We start from the raw sequence: 23,743 nt of genomic DNA, 5'->3' as shown, positions 1-23,743 counted from the left end.
ATTCTCAAAAAGGTGGAGGAAGCAGTCATAGAATTCCAATAGCACAGAAGGAGGCCATTCTGCCCATCAAGTGTACACCGACCCTTTGGCCAAGCAGGATTATTGGGGGCTAGAAGTGTGGAGTTAGAGGTTACATCAGCCACAAATCTTAAATAATGGAGCAGGTTCTGGGGTAAGTTAGAATGTTTGTATTTTTTTTTTTTAAAAAGACAATAAAAAGCAGCAAAAATTCTAAAAGACTTTATTAAAATTACATTGGTTTTCTGACATTCCCAAGCACCCGAGTATTAGCCCTACACAAGTTTATTGGAGAAAGAATAATCACAACACGTACAGACAGATTACAATTTAAGAATTCCATCTTCAGTTCCTCGGTTTTCTCGCTCGGTCATTGTCAAAATTTCATCAAGTCTAGAGCTGATAAACTCAGTCTGTTTCTTTAACAGCTGATTTGCAAGATTACACAGACGAGAAGATGCACAACGCAGTATTTTTAAATATATAAAGTCTCAAAAATCTTAGAAGATTGGTATTTGTAAAAAAACGACGAGGAGTGCCTATCTGAACTGGAGGGTCACGGATTGGAAGTGTCACAGTCACCGAGGGACTACCGACATAAACCATAACACACCAACAAATCAGCACTCCGTTCCAGGAACTGCGGTGTACTTGGAAAGAGAATGCACTGGAGGGTGTTGGAAAATAGGAAGGGAGAACAGGAGAGCGAGCACGAAGGAGGGGGGGGGGTGAAAACATCAGACAGCGACTGGAATATTTCAGATGGTTAAGTACAGATCCCAAACCCCTACACGCCACACTGGAGCCTGTACCCAAAGAAGGATTTGGAAATCCCATCTCCTCCCGCTGGGTGCAAGCACGATTGTGGACTTATTGCAATGTTGGGTGTTCATGTTTGTGATGGCTTTGTAAAAAATAAAAATAAAGTCCCAAATTTTGCAAAACATTGACCACCCAAACACCCCCTTCCCCTTCCCCCCCCCCCCCCCTCAATCAAACCTCACGCCAAAATAGAGCAAGCTGACCATAGCAGAGCAGGGTCAAAGTATTCCACAAACTGGGAGGTAGTTTGAACACTTAGAAGAATTGGGCGGGAGATCCGGAGGCCCCCCAACATGGCCACTGCTTGACCCCCCCACCACACACATCTTCCTCTCCCAAAGTCCAGGTTGGACACAGCGTCATACCTGGACTACAAACACATGGCCACTCGATGTAATGCAAGTGTCAGCTTATTGACATCTGGTTCCCACATGGTGAACAAGGTGAAAAGTCTCTGCCAGGATCAATCGATGGGAGATCGATAAAGATTTACAGCAATCCTCTATAACACAAACAGGTTTCAGCGATAAATTCAGAGACTCGCTGATCCTCAGTAGCACATCTGTGTTACTGAGTACTAGAAACGAGATGGAAATCAGGCTTTCCCAGATGCATACTTCGCCTGCAAACATCACACCGTGCAAAATATTTGGGCAAATTTCCATAATTAACTCAAGTTGGACTGAGAAACACTCAGCGCCGACCTCAAACCTTGCGTGGTTTGAAAGCTTAGTCCCTTTGTCAGCAGAAATCTCGTTAATCGAGCATCTTGCCTCCACGGAGTTGCGCCTCGCAGCGCAAGGTCAAGTTGAGGGTTGAAGCATTTTTGATTTGAACTTAGCAACTCTTTCAGAACTCTAGTTTCGCCCCCCCTCCACCCCCCCCCAGCAAGAGAACCAATAAAAATGGAAGGATAATATGGGGGGGGGGGGGGGGGAAAGAGAAAGAGGGGGTCACACTCAAAACCTTGTTAGTTTCACAAGTTACATTCGTGGTTAATGCTTAAAATTAGTTGATATTGTAGCCTCCAAACTTGGGGGGGAAAAAAAAAAAAGGATAAGCACATTGTAGTGGATTTGGTCCCAAAAGAATGGAGGTGTATGCTCAGTAGTGATTCAGCGGCAGTAATTGGGAATAATCGCAGCAATTTAAATAAAACTAACCCAAATTCATTCTTCAGTGGATTGGTTCCATAATTAATGAGCTTTGATCTAAAGCACAGGCAAGCAACAGGTATCTAATTGGCCGCATCCTTCAAAATGCTCCCACAGGAGACTGCGGCTAACTTTCCCGTACCCTGTCCGATGTGTACATCACGTTACAGTTCGTCAGAACTCGAAGGCTCCACAGGCTTGCTGTTGAATTAGAAGGTTTTGACGTCGAGCCAAATGCAAAACCAAATGCAAACCGAACCAAAAAAAAAAAAAAAGGGTTGGGAAGGCTATACACAAATTCGAACCCAAACAATTTGCCCCTCGGTGAGGCGCAGTATCTCAACCCCAATTCAAAGACTTGCCCCAATCCAAAAACTTGGGCAAGTTTTAGTGTAGTTCTCTCTCACGACCTGAAGCACAGAGAGAGAGAGAGATCGATCCAATCTTCTTCCTCTAAACAGCAAATTATTGCAAGGGACCAACTGCTTGCTGTATCAAAGTATACCCTTTATCAAAAAGCAGATTAAACTAGAGGAGATAGGAGTGGAAATAGGCAGGGGTTTCCGAATCGGAGACGGATTCTCCCTCTTTGTGACAATGCTGGAGACAAAGATGCAGGATAGAGTTGTAAAATGTTTTTGTTTTTTTGCCACAGACTGGAATAGATTTTAGAGCGAGCTCCATTTTACAGGTTCTGAACATTGCTGATGAGCGTCTCTTTGTCCTCTCCGCGTGGGGCGCGCCGATAGGAGACGACATGGTCCGTCCTGGTCAGCCTGACGATGAAGTAGATGACTCCCGCCAGCAGAACGAGGATACAGATCGACAGAAGGACAACCATCAAGATCGCTGTTAAAACAAAGAGGAAAAAGTTCTGATTGAGTTATTTAACCAATTTTTAGAAAGATAGAAGGCCATTCGGCACATAGAGTCTGCACCGACCCACTTAAGCCCTCACTTCCACCCTATCCCCATAACCCAATAACCCCTCCTAACCTTTTTGGTCACCAAGGGCAATTTATCATGGCCAATCCACCTAACCTGCACATCTTTGGACTGTGGGAGGAAACCGGAGCACCCGGAGGAAACCCACGCAGACACGGAGAGAACATGCAGACTCCGCACAGACAGTGACCCAAGCCGGAATCGAACCTGGGACCCTGGCGCTGTACCGTGTTGCCCCCTTCTAGCATCTCCACCACTCAACACAGTCTAATTATTCAGGCCAGAAGGTAAGTAACGTTCAGTCATTGGGTGGCACAGTGGTTAGCACTGCTGCCTTAGCACTGCTGCCTTAGCACCAGGGACCCGGGTTTAATTCCAGCCTCAGGTCACTGTCTGTGTGGAATCTGCACGTTCTCTCCGTGTCTGTGGGTTTCCTCCCACAGTCCAAAGATGTGCAGGTTAGGTGAATTGGCCCCTTAGTGTTCAAAGGTTAGGTGCGGTTACAGGGGAGTGCCCTAGCTCGGGTGCTCTTTCAGAATGTTGGTGCTGACTCAATGGGCTGAATGGCCTCCTCCTGCATTGTAGGGAAGCTTCTCCTGTCACTAAATGACCTCTCTTCATGAGCAAAACTCTCCAGCCCAGTCTCCAGACGAGAGATTCTGCTCTCCCCATTTCCAACTCGGACAGCACAGAAACAGGACATTCGGCCCAATGCTGGTGTCGATGCTCCACACCAGCTATCCCTCTCTCTCTCTCCCCCCCCCCCCCCCTCCCCTCCCCCTCCCCCCCCCCCCCCCCCCCCCATCACAACATGGCCGGATTTAACTAGATTAACAAGAGCAGTGCTCTGTTACAGGTCAGACAGTAACGGACGCAGTCAGCAACTTGGCAGATCAGTGCTTTGTGCTGTTCAAGTAGAATATTCTGTCAGTGGAGCTCGAACTCACGGACCCTCATCCCCTTCCTCAGGAATCAGACTGGTTTCTCAAGCAGGACAGAATCAGTTACAGGAGGATGGACAAAGTCACTAGGGGGTGCTGTGTGAGGCAGGTAGGTTCGATGTGGACTGCACTCGATGCAGAGATGCGAGAAACAGACGTCTAACACTGTGGAAGATCCAACACTGTTTTATTGAACGATAGAACTGATATACATATTCAGCTGTGGGTCGACACTATACTGAACTGACTGGAGACCTTGTACTAGCCTGACCAGACTCACTAGCTACCGCATGGTGTTTGCACTGACTAGCTCGTGAACTCTGACTGTCTCAGTGGCTGGGTCCCGAGAGAGCGGGAAACCTAGTGCCCGCTGACTTTATAGTGGTAGTGTCCTGTCTGGTGATTGGCTGTGCTGTCTGCTTACTGGTCATCCTGTGTGTCAATCACTGCCTGACTGCATCTCATTATATACACGAGTGGATATTATGACAGGGGGTGTTTTAGGATTTGCTCTGTGCTGATCACAAATCTTGGATGGGATTTGCTTTCAGCTCCGGTGCTGTTTCCCAGTCTCACTCCCCTCCAGCATTATGCGAACATAGTGCCAATGGAGAAGAGGGTCAGTAACTCTTATTTTTAAATTTAGAACACCCAATTCATTTTTTCCAATTATGGGGCAATTTAGCGCGGCCAATCCACCTACCCTGCACATAGTGTGTGTTGTGGGGGTGAGACCCACGCAGACACGGGGAGAATGTGCAAACTCCACACGGACAGTGACCCAGAGCTGGGATCGAACCTGGGACCTCGGCGCCGTGAGGCCGCAGTGCTAACCACTGCGCCACCGTGCTGCCCCGAGGGTCAGTAACATCTCCCCCAGTGTGATTACCCCCACGTATCGGAGGAACGCAAAACAGACACCACCCCCACCCTGCACTGCTGTGGCACCATTCACCCAACATTCCATTAACAGAACTCAGAACAAACCCTCCGCTGGCCAGAGCCTAGTTTATAATGAACGAAAGCCACAGCGAACGTTATAAACCGGAGAAACTGGCCAGCAGCCCGAATGGACTTGGATAGTGTAACACTGCGGTTCGGTTACTGCATTAGTAATTCAGGTGGTATGGACTAATAATCCTGGGAAACACGAAGGACCAGAGGGACCTTGGTGAGCATGTGCACCAGTCCCTCAAGGTAGCAGAGCAGGTGGATAGTGGTTGAGAAGGCAGGGGGGCACAGTAGCGCAGTGGTTAGCACTGTTGCTTCACAGCGCCAGGGTCCCGGGTTCGATTCCCGGCTTGGGTCACTGTCTGTGCGGAGTCTGCACGTTCTCCCCGTGTCTGCGTGGGTTTCCTCCGGGCGCTCCGGTTTCCTCCCACAAGTCCTGAAAGACGTGCTGGTTAGGTGAATTGGACATTGAATTCTCCCTCCCTGTACCCGAACAGGCGCCAGAGTGTGGCGACTAGGGGCTTTTCACAGTAACTTCATTGCAGTGTTAATGTGAGCCTACTTGTGACAATAAAGATTGTTACTATAATTCTTTATTAGCCGAGCACAGTTTAAGAGCAGGGAGGTTTTGCTGGAACTGTATGTTAGTTAGGCCACAGCCAGAGTATTGTGGGCAGTTCTGGAATCCACATTACAGGAGGGATGTGATTGCACTGGAAAGGGTGCAGAGGAGATTTACCAGGATGTTGCCTGGGCTGGAGAGTGTTAGCTATGAAGAGGGATTGGATAGACTGGGGTTGTTTCCCTTGGAGCAGAGGAGACTGAGGGGAGGGGGACGGACGTGATTGAGATGTAGCAAATTATGAGAGGCACAGAGTAGACAGGAAGAAACTATTCCTGTTGGTGGAGGGATCAGTGACCAGGGGGCAGAGATTTAAGGGAAGGGGCAGGAGGTTTAGAGGGAATGTGACCAGGTTTTGACTGGTGTTGAACATAGTGAGGTGTTGCTGGTTTCAGGAGTGGAGAGTGGATTCCTTTAAAGGCTACAGGATAGTAGTTGGTTGAAGCATCTCATTTACAGGATGACGGCGTCGTCGGCTAGCCCAGCATTTATTGCCCACCCCTAGTTGCCCTTCAGAAGGTGGTGGGTGAGCCGCTGCAGTCCCTGCGGTGTAGGTCCACCCACTGTGCTGTTAGGGAGGGAGTTCCAGGATTTTGATCCAGCGACAGTGAAGGAACGTCCGATATATTTCCAAGTCGTCTTGGTGAGCGACTTGGAGGGGAACCCCCAGGTGGTGGGGTTCCCAGTTTTTGGCTGCCCTTGTCGTGGGTTTGGAAGGTGACTGACCCGAGTGACGTCGCGGGTTTCAACCTTCACAGTAACAGGGACAACCTTCGACCTGTCCAGGGATGATACGACACGGGGGGGGGGGGGGAGAACAGCTCAGACCGTCACGGTGGTGGTCCGAGTTAGACCATCGCCCACAGACCGAACTCCTGCCCCGAGACACCCATTCCTGGTGGCTTCGGAACACAGTGTCCGCTGAAGCCGTTAAAAGGATTAGACTCAACTTCCTCACCCATACAATAAACAAAAATCGCCCTCCAGTTAAACCCCCCCCCCCAGCTGTTTAAAATAAATACAACTGAATGAACATTTGATATTGGTCACTTTTACCAGATGCATGGTGACGGAATTGAGAATGGTTGTGATAATCATAGTTTCCATTGTTATCCTGCTTCCTATTACCTAGAAAGACAAACAAATTGAGTGAGTTCATGATGGCTTAGGATGAAAGGGCATCATTAAATTAAATCCCATCCAACTGTCAGGGTGCCAGTGGTCAACACAGCTGCCTCTCAGCACCAGGGACTCCGGCTCGATGCTGACCTTGGATGAATAAACTCGGTTTGTTCTCACTGGAACGACGGAGGTTGAGGGGCGACCTGATAGAGGTCTACAAACTTATGAGGGGCATAGACAGAGTGGATAGTCAGAGGCTTTTCCCCAGGGTAGAGGGGTCAATTACTAGGGGGCATAGGTTTAAGGTGCGAGGGGCAAGGTTTAGAGTAGATGTACGAGGCAAGTTTTTTTTACGCAGAGGGTAGTGGGTGCCTGGAACTCACTACCGGAGGAGGTGGTGGAAGCAGGGACGATAGTGACATTTAAGGGGCATCTTGACAAATGCATGAATAGGATGGGAATAGAGGGATACGGACCCAGGAAGTGTAGAAGATTGTAGTTTAGTCGGGCAGCATGGTCGGCGCGGGCTTGGAGGGCCGAAGGGCCTGTTCCTGTGCTGTACCTTTTTTGTTCTTCGGATCGGCCATGATCGATGTGCAGGGTTACAGGGATAGGGCAGGGGAGTGGGCCCAGGTGGAGTGCCTTTTCGGAGGGTCGGCGCAGACTTGATGGACTGAATTGCCCTTCTGTACTGTAGGGATTCTAATGGAACACATTCCCAGTAGATTCAGTTCTAACCTGTTACGGTGTTAGTCACAGTGCTCTGGGCCGCACTCTGACTTGGGGGGTTGGTGATTAGATTCCCACTCGGGTCCACCTAGATTTGGGGCTCAAGGACCCCCCCCCCGGCCCCGGGGCTGTGCCAAGGGAGTGCTGGGTCACGCCATGCTGGCCCTCAGTGCTGTCGTAGGAGGTGATAAACAATCTTACCCAGAGAGCGACGAGAACATGCATTTCAACACCACATAAAAAAGGTGGCCGAGGGAATATGACACGAGATGAAGTCAAGACCATTCAGCCCGCTCCGCGATTCAATGAGATCATGGCTGATCGGATAATCCTAGACTCTTTCTGCCTTATCCCCATAACCCTCGAATTCCTTATCGACTAAAAATCTGTCCATCTCAGCCTTAAGTTTAAGAATACGGAAAGGTTCAGGAGGGAGAAAGGTTCAGGAGGGAGAAGGGACAGGCTCCATCCACCCTCAGATGGATAACAGATTATCCCACGTCAGTTGTTACAAAGACAAGCAGGGAATCTCGAACAAATTATCAAGCTCAATATTTATCGCACCAACAGCACCGGAAACAAAGAGATAGTCTGGTCATGCCGACGGTGCTGTTTTTGGGATCTTGCTGTGCCCAGCCTGACCGCCACGTTTCCTGCGGTGACGACACTACTTCATTGGCAGTCAGTTCCCCTCCGAGCCGCACACCATCTTGAAAATACATTGTCCGTTCCTTTAGGTGTACAAACGTGAGGTTATCCACTTCGGTTGCGAAAATAGGAAGGCAGGTTATTATTTGAATGGGTGTAAATTGAGAGATACCACTCAAATTGGATACTCAGCAAGACCTTAGTGTCCTTGTGAGTCAGTCGCTAAAAGCAACTGCGGAGAGGGCAGCACGGTGGCGCAGTGGGTTAGCACTGCAGCCTCACGGTACCGAGGTCCCAGGTTCGATCCCGGCTCTGGGTCACTGTCCGTGTGGAGTTTGCACATTCTCCCCGTGTCTGCGTGGGTTTCGCCCCCACAACCCAAAGATGTGCAGGGTAGGTGGATTGGCCGCGCTAAATTGCTCCTTAATTGGAAAAAAATTAATTGGGTACTTCTAAATTTTCAAAGAAAGTAAGCGCGTAGGTACAACAAGCAGTAAAGGTGGCAAATGGTGTGTTGGCCTTCATAGCGAGAGGATTGGAGTACAGGAAGAGAGATATTTTACTGCAATTGTATAGGGCATTGGCGAGGCCACACCCAGAGTATTGTGGGCAGCTTTGGTGTCCTTATCTGAGGAAGGATGTTCTTGCTTATGGAGGGAGAGCAGCGAAGGTTTACCTGAGTGATTCCTGGGATGGTCGGACTGTCATACGAGGAGAGACTAAGTCAGTTCGGATTATATTCTTTGGAGTTAAGAGCGAGAGGGGATCTCATAGAAACGTACAAAATTCTAATAGGATTAGACAGGGTAGATTCAGAAAGAATGTTCCCGATGGTGGGGGCGTCCAGAACTAGGGGTCACAGTTTGAGGATAAGGGGTAAACCTTTTAGGACTGAGGTGAGGAGAAACTTCTTCACCCAGAGAGTGGTGACTCTGTGGAATCCGCTCCCACAGAAAGTAGTTGAGGCCAAAACATGTAATTGCAAGAAGGAATTAGATACAGCTCTTGGGGCTGAAGGGATATGGCATGGGGGGGGGGGGGGGGGGGGGGGGAGAAAATCAGGGTATTGAACTTGATGATCAGCCCATGATCATTATGAATGGCGGAGCAGGCTCGAAGGGCCGAATGGCCTTCTCCTGCTTCTATTTTCTATGTTACTATGTCACTGTCAAAATCTTGGAACGCCCTCCCTAACAGCACAGTGGGTGTACCTACACCACAGGGATTGCAGCGGTCCAAGGCAGCAGCTCACCACCACCACCACCTCAAGGGGCAGTTAGGGACGGGGGCAATAAACATCCAGACCCCAAAAATCAGAATTAATTTTCAACATCCCATCTTCAGGAGACTCCGCACTCACCGGTCTTTCCCGAGCACCTGTCCAAGCACGCATTGTGATCCTCGTAGTTGTTCTTGTTGCCCCCGCACCCTCCGTAGGTGAAGCGGTTACAGCTTTGGGTACGCGGATCGTAATACCAGCGTGGGAACGCCGCACGGCATTTCCCAGTCTCAGCCACGGCATAGCAGGAAGCTGGGAGGAATGGTGGAAAGCAGCGATTACGTAGCAAACAGAGGCCTTTCCATCTAAATCAACATGAGCCATAAGACACAGGAGCAGAATTAGGCCACTCGGCCCATCGAGTCTGCTCCGCCATTCAATCATGGCTGATATTTTCTCATCCCCATTCTCCTGCCTTCTCCCCATAACCCCTTATTAATCAATAACCTATCTATCTCTGTCTTGGAGACTATGATTTGGCCTCCACAGCCTTCTGCGGCAAAGAGTTCCACAGATTCACCACCCTCTGGCTGAAGAAATTCCTCCTCATCTGTTTTAAAGGATCGTCCCTTTAGTCTGAGATGGTGTCCTCTGCTTCTAGTTTTCCCTACAAGTGGAAACATCCTCTCCACATCCACTCCATCCAGGCCTCGCAGCAAGTGCAGGAAACGCTCAGGCAGCACCTGTGGAGGGGAATAACGTCTCAGACGACACTCTGCGGTCTGTACAACAACCCCGCCAGCCCCTGGTTCCCCTCTCCCGCCATACCCTCGCGGGTGGTCACACTCACAGGAGCACCTCCCATTAACGAACTGCACAACAGGTCCACACCACACAGGTTGTGCAGAGGAGTCATCGAGGCCTGGAAGCTGGAACTCGAATCACAGGATGGTTACAGCAGCAAGGAGGCCATTCGGCCTTCCTTTCCCATTCCATCTCCCTGCTAAAGCAACCCGCCCAGTCCCAAGGCCCCACCTTCACACCCAGTGAGAAAGTCATTGAATTAGCAAAGGTATCCACAGTAAATGCTGGAAAAAAATCATGTCTGGCAGCATCTGGGGGGGGGGGGGGGGGGGGTTAACGTTCTGAGTCCATGTGACTCTTCCTCCAAGCTAAAAATGGAGAAATGAGATGATTTTATTCTGCTCAGGATCGGAGCAATATGGAGGCTCAGGTGATAGGTGGGACTAGATTCAACAAAGATGCCATGGGTATAGGTCAAATTACAGAAAAATACAGTGAAGAGGCCATTCGGCCCATCGAGTCGGCACCAACACATGAAAAACCCCTGACCTGTCTACATAATCCCATTTGCCAACACGCAGCTGATTTCCTTGAACACTACGTTCAAGGTGGTGTTCAAAGGAGTGTTAAAGACAAAAGAAGATCCCAATTGCTTCTATCAAATTATCCAACTCTCCAGTCCCGCCTCCCCCACACTCTAGCATTCCAAATTATAACCGCACTGTTGTCTTCGCTAACTTTGCCAATCACCTCAAATTGGTGTCGGGACGCACCTCCCCAGGGACTTTGTCCAGACCCTTCAGGATTTTGAAAACTTCTCCCAAATCTCAACAGTCCCAGCTTCTTCAACCTACCCCTGTAACCAGTCTGGTCCACACCCTCGCCCAATGCCACGCCCAGAACTGGACTCTCTACTCCAGCAAGGTGCACCTTTCTCCTCAGTCAGGGTGACTGACCATTGGAGGGGCAAGCTGATGGACACCTGGGGAAACCGCGCTTTCCACATCCACCTGAGAGAGACAGAAGGCCTCGGGGAGGATCTCGTGTCCCAGTTTCAAGAATTCAACAAGGTAATCAACACTATTATCATCGCAGAATGGATTAATCAACAGCATCCCAAAACACAAGCGATCGCTCGGCAGGAAAGCAGTCCTGATCTCCGGGACCTGGGATTCATCAGGGAGTCTCCTGATTTCAATGTCAGTAATCACAGTGTCTGCCTCACCTTCATCATCCTCATCATAATCTTTATCCTGGAGCTTGTGGGGCTCGGGAAGAATCTCTGGAAGAGAATCACCAGCCACTTTATCCCAGCATTCAACAACAACAACAACAACAACAGCATTTCTATATCTCGAGAGGAGTTAGCAAAAAAAAAAAAAAAGTCATGGAGTCTCGGCCGGGGGAAATAGGTGATCATCATTTTGTTTGAACAGGTAGACATCCTTGAAAACATCCTTGAAAAGCAAGAGACGCGGAGAGGGTTTAGGGAAGGAATTCCAGAGGTTAGGAGCCCCAGGCACAGCCGTCAACCGTGAGGTGGCAAAAGTCAGCGATGCCAGAATTTGGGGAGTGCAGTGGGTCAGGGGGCTGCAGAAGGGGACAGATAGGGAGGGGCGAGAACGGGAGGACGAGAGTTCGGAATTGGAAGCATTGCTGGACCGGGAGACATAGATCGGTGCTCGATGGCCACCACAGTCACGATGGGCCGAATGGCCCCTTCCCGTACTGTAAATCCTCTTTATGGCGAATGTAGATGAGCGAGCGCAGGAGCCGAAGGGTGAACACGATTTTGTGCAGGGTTAGCAGAGGGGGCAGGAAGGTGACCGGATCAACTGAAGTCAGGGTGTGGGACGAGGGTTTCAGCAGCCGACAAGCTGAGGCAGGGGTGGGGGAAGAGCGATATTGCAGTAGGTGGCAGGGCAGAGTCTCGGTGATGGGAGCAGATACGCGATGTCCACGGGGCAGACTCACCCTGGTGTCCAGCACATGCTGCTATACAGTCATGCTCACTCTCGTAGTTATTCGCGTTGCCCTTGCAGCCTCCATAAGTGAACTTGGTGCAGGTTTGGGTCCGTGTATCGAAATACCAGCGGGGAAAGGCTGCCCGGCAGTTACCAACTTTCTTGGGTGCATTACATTGCTCTGCAAGAGGCACACAAGTGTTCAAAATGATTTAACAATAAGAACTTCCTAGACTTGTCCCACCAGCTGACACCGCCCCCCAGCAGCAGAGTAAAACCGGTGTTTAGTGTCGACTCTGCACACACCCAGGGGGTCAGGAAAAAGCTTTTTATAAAGTTTTAAAAATAATTTAGAGTACCCAATTCATTTTTTCCAATTAAGGGACAATTTAGTGTGGCCAATCCACCTAGCCTGCACATCTTTGGGTTGTGGGGGTGAGACCCACGCAGACACGGGGAGAATGTGCAAACTCCACACGGACAGTGACCCAGAGCCGGGATCGAACCTGGGACCTCGGCGCCGTGAGGCAGCAGTGCTAACCACATTGCTGTTTGCGGGATCCCGCTGTGCACCGATCATGCCACAGACACCGCTACAGCGACCGTTCGTTGGCCGCAAGAGAACTGACAAATCCAGGGGTCGTGAACGGCGCCGCAGAAATACAAATCCCGTTTAAAAAACAGCGGGCGCTGTCTAATGACCATGAGCATTCCGTTAACATGGAGTCAGGTGACTGTGTTTCTGGGGTCACCACACGATTGGAGGGGAGTATTCATAGATAGGATGTGGGCGTCGCTCGCTGGGCCTGCAGTTAGTACCCAGCCCCGGGTCACTGCCCGTGTCTCCCGGTATCTGTGTGGGTCGCACCCCCCACAACCCATACGACGTGCAGGGCGGGTGGATTGGGCTCGCCAGAGATTGCCCAGTAATTGGGGGGGGGGGGGGGGGGGGGACGACACACACACACACACACACACTTTAGCCTCTGGCAAGAGGATTCTTTGATGATCCATTAAAGGTTAAATTCACTGCAGGAATCAGCATCTGACGAAACCAGGGTTGCTCTGCTTAAATGATCCGAAATAGGCATGTTAGCTCCCATGGCCGTACCCCTTCGATTTCACAAGGCCAGCAGAGCCAGAGGAGGCATTTCATTCGACAAACAAACTATAGAGTTCCCTCGACACCTCTTGCTCCCCCATTTCAAAATAAATCATTGAAACGACAGTGAAAACATTGCACAGCGAGATACAGCCACCTACCATTGTCCAGGGAGTTGGATCCCTGATGTCCAGTCAGGCGGATGTAACTATCGTGAACTGGAATGTAGAGGAAAAAAAAAAGTCAGACCTGTTCCTTCAGCCCAAACCTCCCAACACAATCGTTAAAACTGCCTTAGCCGCACAGTGCTCGAGAACAGAATCAGACTTTCTTGTCCACTCTCCACGTTGCAGAATTCTCGTTACCCCTGAAGGTTTTTATTATTTATTTATGGGGATGTGGGTGGAAAGGCCCAGCATTCACTGCCCATCTGTTGTGTTCCTTGTTGTAGCCACAAAGAGAAAACATCAGAATCACTAGTGCAGAAGCAGGCCACTCGGCCCATCGAGTCTTCACCTCCCTTTGGGCAGCACGGTAGCACACGTGGATAGCACGGTCTTCACAGCGCCAGGGTCGATTCCCCGCTGGGTCACTGTCTGTGCGGAGTCTGCACGTTCTCCCCCTGTCTGCGTGGGTTTCCTCCGGGTGCTCCGGTTTCCTCCCACAGTCCAAAGATGTGCAGGTTAGGTGGATTGGCCATGGTAAATTGCCCTTTGTGTCCAAAAAAAGTTCAGAGGGATTGTTGGGGATAGGAAGTGAGGGCTTAAGTGGGTCGGCGCAGACTCGATGGGTCGAATGGCCTCCTTCTGCACTGTTCTATGTATCTATGTAGGCCCATCATTGTGTAACATGTGACATTACACCAGCCAATGGTGTAACTCTAATACACACGCCCCTCCCTCTTTACCCCTTTAGTGACTCCAGTATTTTTACTCAAGCAAACCCCAACACAGATCCAACCCATTATTCCATAACTAACACTGTTATGTTACGGATACACATGTACATTAGTAAGACAGTCTCTCGGTTGGACATCCGCCTCGTTTTGGCTGAACACGACATTCAGCAACTTGGCTTTTAGGGGTACTGGGAGTGTCGGTGACATCTGACAAAACCAATTCAGGAACTCTCTCTGGTTGTGTGGATGACTCTATAACAGGTTCCAGAATCTCGGAGTTGTAGACCTCAAGCCTGGCATGTCTCTGTCCATGCTGTATGGTGGAAATTCAGTACTGATTCTCTCACTATGTGCAGACAATAATTGGTCAGCAGGCCAACGCCCAATTCGTTCATCGTTGGTTTGCACAGTACGTGAAATCGGACCCGTTTTGGCTGGTATAACTGGAGTCCATTTTTCACCTGAGGAGAAGTTTCTCGCAAGAACACGTCTCTCATGGTCAGAGACTCTGCTTTTCGAAAGCTGTTCCCTTCCAGCCACTTGCGTCTGATGTTGCTGCCCGACTATCTCTGAAACTGAAGGGGGAGTCAAACAGTGTGTGCAGTTGCCTTTTAAACATAAGTATAGCCGGTGAGCTTTGTGTTGTTGATTGTTCCGTAGTTGTCGATTTCAAGATGGCAACCTCCAGCCACTTCAAATGTGCATCAACCATGACCAAAAACCAAGTGTCCTTTGACTGGTCCCTTATAATCGACATGGATTCTTTGCCATGGCCTGGTAGGCCATTTCCATGGATACAAAGGTTGTAGTGGGGAGGGCAGCACGGTGGCACAGTGGTTAGCATTGCTGCCTCATGGCGGAGGTCCCAGGTTAGATCCCGGCTCTGGGTCACGGAGTTTGCACATTCTCCCCGTGTCTGCGTGGGTTTTGCCCCCACAACCCAAAGATGTGCAGGGTAGGTGGATTGGTCACACTAAATTGCCCCTTAATTGGAAACAATTAATTGGGTACTCTAGATTTATTTAAAAAAAGGTTGTAGTGGGGGTACATTTCTCAACGACGCACAGGGCTGGCATAACCCCACCTTCTCCATTTAGGCATCGAACCCAGGCCACCAGAAGTAGCTTCTCACCAACTCTTCCATTCTAACTAGACCAGAGTGACCCTCGTGTAGCTGATCCAGGATTCTGCTCCTTAGACACAGCGGAATGATTACTCTAATACCCCACAACAATACTCCATTTTGTCATTTCAACTCAAAATCCTACCTGACCAGGTGCCAATCTGGATTCTGTTTTGGTGTTAGAGTGCCTTTTTGAATCATGGCCCATACCTTCCCCATCACCGGATATGATCGGGTAAACCTTCGCTACCCGAGGAGTTGTTACTGGAACATTTTCCACATGAAACAGAAAGTATCTCGTTGAGGTGTTTTCAGATTCATGCTCGTCTTTTTGGACTTATTGATCTTGCAGCGTCCGTCTAGACAAAGCACCCGCATTAGCGCGTTGTTCAGACCTACGATATTCAAATACGTAATCGTGTGCTGACAAGATTAATGGCCAATGTTGTAATCGACTAGCAGCGAGCGAAGGGATCCCCTTATGTGGCCCAAGAATTGTTGTTAAGGGACGATGGCGGTCAAGAGTAAATTGACTGACGGCCAATTAAATAATGGCGGAACCATTGAATACCAAAACAATGCAGAGAGCTTCTTTCTCAAATTGAGCATAGTTGGACTCAGCGTTAGTCAATGTCCTGGAAGCAAAAGCTATTGGTCGCTCTTTGTCGGACGGCATGATATGCGAGACAACTGCTCCACCCCCACAGGGTGATGTGTCACAAACTGCAGTTCCAGTTTTCGGTTACAATGGGCCAATAACTCATGATTCCTGTAAAATAGTCAAGCTTGCTTGTTATAAAGCAGCATTCGTAAAGGAACCTTGGTGCTAAGTGCGATACAAAACTATTCATAGTAATTTAATAATCCTAAAAACAACCTTAGCTGAGTCACGTCCTGCAGTCACGAAGCATCCAGTGTAGACCATCTTGGTCGATAATGTGTCCAAGGTAGCGAATATAAGATTTTAAAAATTCACACTTTTCTTTCTAGACCCCGAGATTAGTTGCAGCCGAGCAAGAGTAGCTTCTGTGTTCTTTACAAGCTCTATTCTATTTGAACCATTGATCAAAATGTGGTCCAGGTAGCATTGCACGCGTGATAGATAGACCACTCAAGATCTGGCCCACTGATTGTTGAAGAGAGCCAATACTTGCCGTTATTCTGAATGAAAGCCTCCGATACCGAAACAGACCCTGGTCTGTTACTATGGTCAGTAATGGTGGAGACTCAATAACTACATTCATTGGCAGATGGGAGAGATCAATTGTCCTTCAAAAAGATCTTCGATAAGTGGTGGAGATACTGATCTGCTCATAATACAGGATTGATAGTCATTCGAAATCCCCGCATACAAGTTGCAAAATGAACCACATCACAAGAGTCTTACCAGCTTTGCAGTACCGGACATCAGATTTATCATAACATTGGGATGTCCCTTCACACAGACTGTTACGAGAGACACAGCAACCATCGCCACACCGAAAGTCACTCGCTAAACACGGCGTTGAACAGTCTGAAATACAACAAGGGCATGGAGTGAGCGGGGAAACAAAGCAGATCTCGTTCCCATCCCAGCAACCGGTCAAAGTCACATCAGGCCAACACTGACTGGCCCTCCGTGTTTCTCAAGGGAGTGAAAACATTGGAGGTGAGGCGAGGCTGGAGGAGATTATAGAGGTAGGGAGGAACAAGGGATATATAAGCCTTCTGGAGAGCTCTAGAATATCCACCCCATCGAGGGGGCCGACCCCAGTTACTTCACAAGGAAAGAGCAGATCACCCTTTCAGAAGCTGTGCCCATCATATACCGACCACTGACAGACCTCTCACATTCGGTTACTCAGTTGGCTTTATTTAAAGTCACTTTGCCACATCTCACTTGCTGAGTGAAGGTGAAACACACAAACTCAATTTAGGGACATTAAGCTGCAAACGTCAGCAGGTTCACCAGATTGATTCAGGGATGAAAGGGTTGATGTATGAGGAGAGATTAAACAGTTTGGGTTGGGGGTGGCACGGTGACGCAGTGGTTAGCACTGCTGCCTCACGGTGCCGAGGTCCCGGGTTCGATCCCAGCTCTGGGTCGCTGTCCATGTGGAGTTTGCACATTCTCCCCGTGTTTGTGTGGGTTTCACCCCCACAACCCAAAGATGTGCAGGGTAGGTGGATTGGCCACGCTAAATTGCCCCTTAATTGGGAAAGAGAGAATTGGGTACTCTAATTTATAGGGCATGTGTGTTGCCCTATTATGTATTTTCTTTTATTTCCTTTTCATATACTTAATGATCTGTTCAGCTGCTCGCAGAAAAATACTTTCTGTACTTGGTACACGTGACAAACAAATCGATCCATTTTAAAAAAAAATAAAATAAAATAAACAGCTTGGGCTGATACTCGCTGGAGTTTAGAAGGATAAGACGGGATCCGATTGCGGTATGTAAAATACTGAAAGGGATTGATAAAGTAAATATGGACCAAATGTTCCCCCTTGTGGGACAATCTAGAACGACAGGTCAGATATAGGTTAGGGGGGGGGGGCGGGGGGGGGGGGGGGTGGTAGATTTGGAACGGAGATGAGGAGGAACTACTTCTCGCAGAGGGTGGTGAATTTGTGGAACTCGCTGCCCCATAGTGCGGTGGAATCGGAGTCATTCAATAGTTAAGAGGGAGAGAGATATATTTCTGATTTAGAAGGGATTCGGGGAACAGGTAGAGAGGTGGCTTTGAGACCAGGAAGAGGTCAGCCAGGATCTGATTGAACGGCAGCGCAGGCTCGAGGGCACAATTGCCGACGTCTGCTCCCAATTCCAGTGTTCAACTTACCCTTCAGACTCTGCAAGCTTCTGATCGATACCGTCACTGCGTTGACTGATGGTACAAATAAAATTACATCAATTCTTTTTAGGTTAACATTGTTTAGATGTTTTATTTAAAAATCACACGTCACAAATGCAGTTGCAGATTTGGCCACTAGGGTTTTTTTTTAATGAAAGCATTTAGATGAGTGTTTAGTCCGAAGCGGATCAGACTACAGGCCAAGCGCTGAACAATGGGATTACAACAAATGGGTGCTTGGTGGTGGGTTCAGACTCGAGGGGCCACTTTCTCTGCTGTAAAACCGGAATCTTCGAAGAGGAGGAGCTCAACCTGCTGTCCCGACCAACATTTATACCCAGTCAATAAACAGACTATCGCCAGATCCACCACATCTGGTCAGGAGGTCGTTTTTGACCAGCACAGACATGGGCTGAAGGATCTTTTGTGCTGTGGGACTCGATGACTATCATTGCTCTGTGGGATCTTGCTGTGCGCAGGTTAGTGGCTTCATGGAAGCACTTTCTGGAAATGTCCCAGAAATCCCAGCTCCTTTATTCACTGGTTACACCCACTGCTGGACACCAGAGTAGAGGGGCCGAATTCCCACCTTTAGGGGTTCGATGAACCAAATTTCACCGCCCTCTTCACTGGTACTCACCTGTGACTCCGTCGCAATGCTCAAGACACGCTTGCTCAGAGATGAAGTTGTTCCCGTTGCCGAGGCAACCTCCGTAAATGAATATTTTGCAAGTCTTGTCAGCAGCATCGTAGAAAAACCGTCGAAATGCCGCACGACATGGTCCAGTCTGCAATGGGCTGGTGCAATCCACTGAAAGTTTAATTCACAACAAGTTATTCCGGGCCATAAAATGGCATTAGCCAACAGTGTGCGAACTTAAAATGCCAAAGCTATTAAAAAAAAGTTATAAACTCCCAACCTGGATGTGCCCCAAAGTGTACACTGATATTTCCACAAGGTGCATTGCTGGTGGTCACCAGCAGGGGGTGTTCACACGTACACTGATTGGTGGGACTGCTCTCGGCCCAGCGGGTGAGGTTTTCACCTCAAAAGGCAGCGGGTTGCTGACCCGATTCCCGAAGGCTGGAGTGACACAACCCCGGTTGACTGAGCGGCACTCCCCCTCAGCCCTGCACCATCAGGGGTACGGCCTTGCACAGGAGGCATTAAACAGCCTCTCGGATAAATGGAACCAATCGCACAGCACCAACAGCGGGGAGTGGACCCTGGAGCCCCGGACGATGTTTACCTCAGCCAAAACCATTAAAAAAAAAACAATTCATCTCGTAATTATCACGTAGCTGTTAGTGGGATCTTACTGTGCACAAACTGGTTGTCATGTTTCCAATTTTACAACAATAACGAGTCAGCAAAAGTTCATTAAATTACCCAATTCATCTTTTCCAATTAAGGGGCAATTTAGCCTGGCCAATCCACCTACCCTGCACATCTTTGGGTTGTGGGGGTGAGACCCACGCAAACACGGGGAGAATGTGCAAACTCCACACGGACAGTGACCCAGGGCCGGGATCGAACCTGGGACCTCGGCACGGTGATGTAGCAGTGCTAACCCACTGCGCCACCGTGCTGCCCGTGACTCAGCTAGAGTTCATGAAAGGTGCTATAGAAATGCAGCTTCTGTGGGGGGGGAAGTAGGCCTCCGCCCAGTCTGTACTCCAGCCAACGAGAGAAAACAAAAAAAGCAGCAAGCCTTTGAAACAGTAATGGGCCATTCAGCGCCTCGAGCCTATCCTATCCGTCAATAAGATGAGGGTCAACGCTTAAAAGACAATTAACACCCTCACGATTTGGAACATCTCGATCAAATCTCCTCTTAGCAAGTTCGCCCCTTAATTACCACCGAGAATTTGGTCAATGGACCTCGCTGAGTCACTCTCGGCTGACCTCAGCCCCCAGTCAGTGCCTGTGTCAATGGGAGGCGAGGGGGGAGGGGGGTGGTGGGTTGAGGGGTGGGGTACCCTCAATAACGACACGAGTGTAAACGGTAAAGAAGGCTTTAATTTTTTTTTCTTCAAAAGAATATACTTTATTCATAAAATTTATCATAAGCATTACAGAACATTTTGAATTGTCTCGACTGTACATTTCCGGCAGAGCTACACATTGCCTTGACTTTCTTCCATTCAATTTTGATAATATTACACACATATCACTCTTTCAATTTTGATAATATTACACACATATCACTCTTTAAGTTACAATTCCTTCTTAAATATTTACTTTGTCATGTTTATTTTATACATTGGAGTGTTGGTGGCCCCGACAGAGGGGGGTTTACACTGTTACCCGCCCCTCGGTGTACATTGGGGGGTTTGCACTGTTCCCCGCCCCTCGGTGTACATTTGCTGGAAAGACCTTACACAGTGGTCTTTCCCCATTGCGCCTTGGCGGCAGCTGCCCCAAGCTTGAGTGCGTCCCTCAGCATGTAGTCCTGGACCTTGGAATGTGCCAGTCTGCAACACTCGGTCGAGGACAATTCTTTGCACTGGAAGATCAGCAAGTTTCGGGCAGACCAAAGAGCATCTTTCACCGAGTTGATGACCTTCCAGCAGCAGTTGATGTTTGTCTCGGTGTGTGTCCCTGGAAACAGTCCGTAGAGCAGAGTCCTGTGTCACAGAGCTGCTCGGGATGAACCTTGACAAATACCACTGCATCTCTCCCCAGACCTTCTTTGCAAAGGCACATTCCACAAGGAGGTGTGTGACCGTCTCATTTCCCCCACAGCCACTTATAAGCTAAGAACTAGTCTGGTGCCGAGACGGGTGCTAACTGGGTGCCGCCCGCAAGGCGGTCCCTTATATACGGCTCCCAGATGGGCGGAGCCAGAGGCAGAGTCCCCAGGGCTCCAAGCCCAATCTTAAAGGGGACATCACCTCACATGACGACAAGGGTACAGTAACACAGTAACCGCTCATCACAAGGGGGAAATGGGACTTCCCTTTCTACAGGGTTGTTAAAGACAGTGGAACATTCCAAACCATTACAACCATTTGCTTTTAACTGCGTGGTAATGTAGGAAATTTGGCAGCCAATTTGTGCATAGCAAGATCCCTTACAACCGCAGCTATATAACGGGTGAACGGAGGGATACACGGATACAGTGGAGCAGAACTCCCCAAAGGGAGTAGACAGGATCGCACTTTCGCACCTCTACCCGACAGTTCAGTATTGGCTGAACGCTGGGCAGACAGAGAGCATTGGCCTCTGACTGGGTGCTGAAATCGGTGGAGTATGGCTCACCACAACCCCCTGACTCACGAGGCAGAGAGTACCGAGGGATCACACACTCGAGGTTATAGCCTTTTCGCACAAGGCCCGGAAATCGCTGACGTCTCATCGGATCGCACACTCCGGAATTGAACCCGCGCTGCTGGTCTGCATTACAAGCCAGCTGTTTAGCCCACTGTGCTGAACCAGTCCCAGACTGGGTCTCTCCACGTTTGCTGCTGCCCGACCGGCTGAATGTTTCCTTCAATTTGACTCTAGATTTCAGATTTCCAGCATCTGCAGTATTTTAGTTCTAGACGATTGGTGAAGAGGAGGAGGCACAATGGGAGGTGTTTAAAACCAGGAGTTTGCACGATCTTCCCTGTGTTTCCTCCGGGTGCTCCGGTTTCCTCCCACAGTCCAAAGATGTGCAGATTAGGAGGGGTTACTGGGATAGGGTGGAAGTGAGGGCTAAAGTGGGTTGCTGCAGAGTCGAGGGAGAGAGAGAGAGAGAGAGAGAGAGAGACACAGAGAGAGAGAGAGACAGAGACAGAGAGAGAGAGACAGAGAGAGAGAGAGAGAGACAGAGAGAGAGAGAGAGAGACAGAGAGAGAGAGAGACAGAGAGAGAGAGAGACAGAGAGAGACAGAGAGAGACAGAGAGAGACAGAGAGAGACAGAGAGAGACAGAGAGAGACAGAGAGAGACAGAGAGAGACAGAGAGAGACAGAGAGAGAGAGAGACAGAGAGAGAGAGAGACAGAGAGAGAGAGAGACAGAGAGACAGAGAGAGAGAGAGACAGAGAGACAGAGAGAGAGAGAGAGAGAGAGACAGAGAGACAGAGAGACAGAGAGAGACACAGAGACACAGAGACACAGAGACACAGAGACACAGAGACACAGAGACACAGAGACACAGAGACACAGAGACACAGAGACACAGAGACACAGAGACACAGAGACACAGAGACACAGAGACACAGAGACAGAGAGACAGAGAGACACAGAGACAGAGAGACAGAGAGAGAGACAGAGAGAGAGACAGAGAGAGAGACAGAGAGAGAGACAGAGAGAGAGACAGAGAGAGAGACAGAGAGAGAGACAGAGAGAGAGACAGAGAGAGAGACAGAGAGAGAGACAGAGAGAGAGACAGAGAGAGAGACAGAGAGAGAGAGACAGAGAGAGAGAGACAGAGAGAGAGAGACAGAGAGAGAGAGACAGAGAGAGAGAGACAGAGAGAGAGAGACAGAGAGAGAGAGACAGAGAGAGAGAGACAGAGAGAGAGAGACAGAGAGAGAGAGAGAGACAGAGAGAGAGAGACAGAGAGAGAGAGACAGAGAGAGAGACAGAGAGAGAGACAGAGAGAGAGACAGAGAGAGAGACAGAGAGAGAGACAGAGAGAGAGACAGAGACAGAGAGACAGAGACAGAGACAGAGACAGAGACAGAGACAGAGAGAGAGACAGAGACAGAGACAGAGAGAGAGACAGAGACAGAGAGAGAGACAGAGACAGAGAGAGAGACAGAGACAGAGAGAGAGACAGAGACAGAGAGAGAGACAGAGACAGAGACAGAGACAGAGACAGAGACAGAGACAGAGAGAGAGGTTAGGTGGACTGGTCACGATAAATATACCTTGGTGCCCAAAATGTGCAGGTTAAAGGTGCTCTTTTAGAGAGTTGAGGCAGACTCGATGGGCTGAATGGCCTTCGTCTGCACTGTATTCTACACAGATTCAATGGCAATCTTCAAAAGCGGAATTGGATTGGATAAATACTAGGAGAAGGGATTGGTAACATAACCACAAGACGCTTGCAAACCACACCTTCCATTAGGTGGGCCTTTGAACCAGAGTGATCTGTACTGTGGTTAGGAACCCACTACTTCAGCAGAACGGTTTTTAAGTTACTCAACAACAAACACTTGCACTCACGTGGTGCCAAGTGAAGGTTCCCCAAGGTGGCCACATTGCTGACAATGAGATATTAGGGCCAGTGAGCACAAATCTTAGTCAATGGCCTCAAATATGCAATAATAATCTTTGTCACAAGTAGGCTTCCATTAACGCTGCAATGAAGTTACTGTGAAAAGCCCCGAGTCGCCACATTCCGGCGCCTGTTCGGGTACACTGAGGGAGAATTCAGAATGTCCAATTCACCTAACAGCATGTCTGTCGGGACTAGTGGGTGGAAACCGGAGCACCCGGAGGAAACCCACGCAGACACGGGGAGAACGTGCAGACTCCGCACAGACAGTGACCCAAGCCGGGAATCAAAACCCTGGCACTGTGAAGCAACAATGCTAACCACTGTGCTACCGTGCTGCCCGCCAAACGTTTGATGTAATGACAGCAGCACTCCTTCTACAAAATCACTTGTTAATTCTCCCCCTCGGCTTCTATATTCCAGCTTTACTGTCTCCATCTCAGTCTATCATACCTCCCATGTCTCAAAATATTCGCAAGAGAGATTGTCTCGTAAAAACCTCTAATTCCTATCATTATGCTACCCCGCTAATTTAACCATGGCCCGTTTTCCGAAAGTAGTCACTTTCCAGGGCGTGAGAGTTTGTTCTCAGTTGTTCCTTTTCCAAAACACACTATGTAATTTTGCAAATCTGG

At 49.1% G+C, this 23,743-nt stretch overlaps 1 protein-coding gene across 2 annotated transcripts in view; it reads right to left on the bottom strand.

Moving 5' to 3' along the window:
* Positions 1-225: 225 nt before the first annotated feature.
* The window catches only part of spint2 (serine peptidase inhibitor, Kunitz type, 2), a 40,499-nt gene continuing 16,981 nt past the window's right edge, over positions 226-23,743 (bottom strand). Inside the window, exons 2-10 of one of the 2 annotated variants that reach the window (XM_072489927.1) lie at positions 18,538-18,708; positions 17,886-17,930; positions 16,450-16,575; positions 13,203-13,259; positions 11,950-12,120; positions 11,201-11,257; positions 9,313-9,483; positions 6,510-6,581; positions 226-2,843 (exon numbers count right to left, since the gene is read on the bottom strand). In XM_072489927.1, the coding sequence (XP_072346028.1) occupies positions 2,680-2,843; positions 6,510-6,581; positions 9,313-9,483; positions 11,201-11,257; positions 11,950-12,120; positions 13,203-13,259; positions 16,450-16,575; positions 17,886-17,930; positions 18,538-18,708 (1,034 nt within the window). In that variant the 3' untranslated portion in view covers positions 226-2,679. The remainder of the gene's footprint in view (positions 2,844-6,509; positions 6,582-9,312; positions 9,484-11,200; positions 11,258-11,949; positions 12,121-13,202; positions 13,260-16,449; positions 16,576-17,885; positions 17,931-18,537; positions 18,709-23,743) is intronic. The other variant, XM_072489928.1, reaches the window with a different exon arrangement.

Source organism: Scyliorhinus torazame, chromosome 25, assembly GCF_047496885.1.
Source record: "Scyliorhinus torazame isolate Kashiwa2021f chromosome 25, sScyTor2.1, whole genome shotgun sequence".
NCBI classification, from domain to species: domain Eukaryota; kingdom Metazoa; phylum Chordata; class Chondrichthyes; order Carcharhiniformes; family Scyliorhinidae; genus Scyliorhinus; species Scyliorhinus torazame.
The sequence above is the reverse complement of the archived record's forward strand: the minus strand, read 5'-3'. Positions and strand labels throughout refer to the sequence as shown.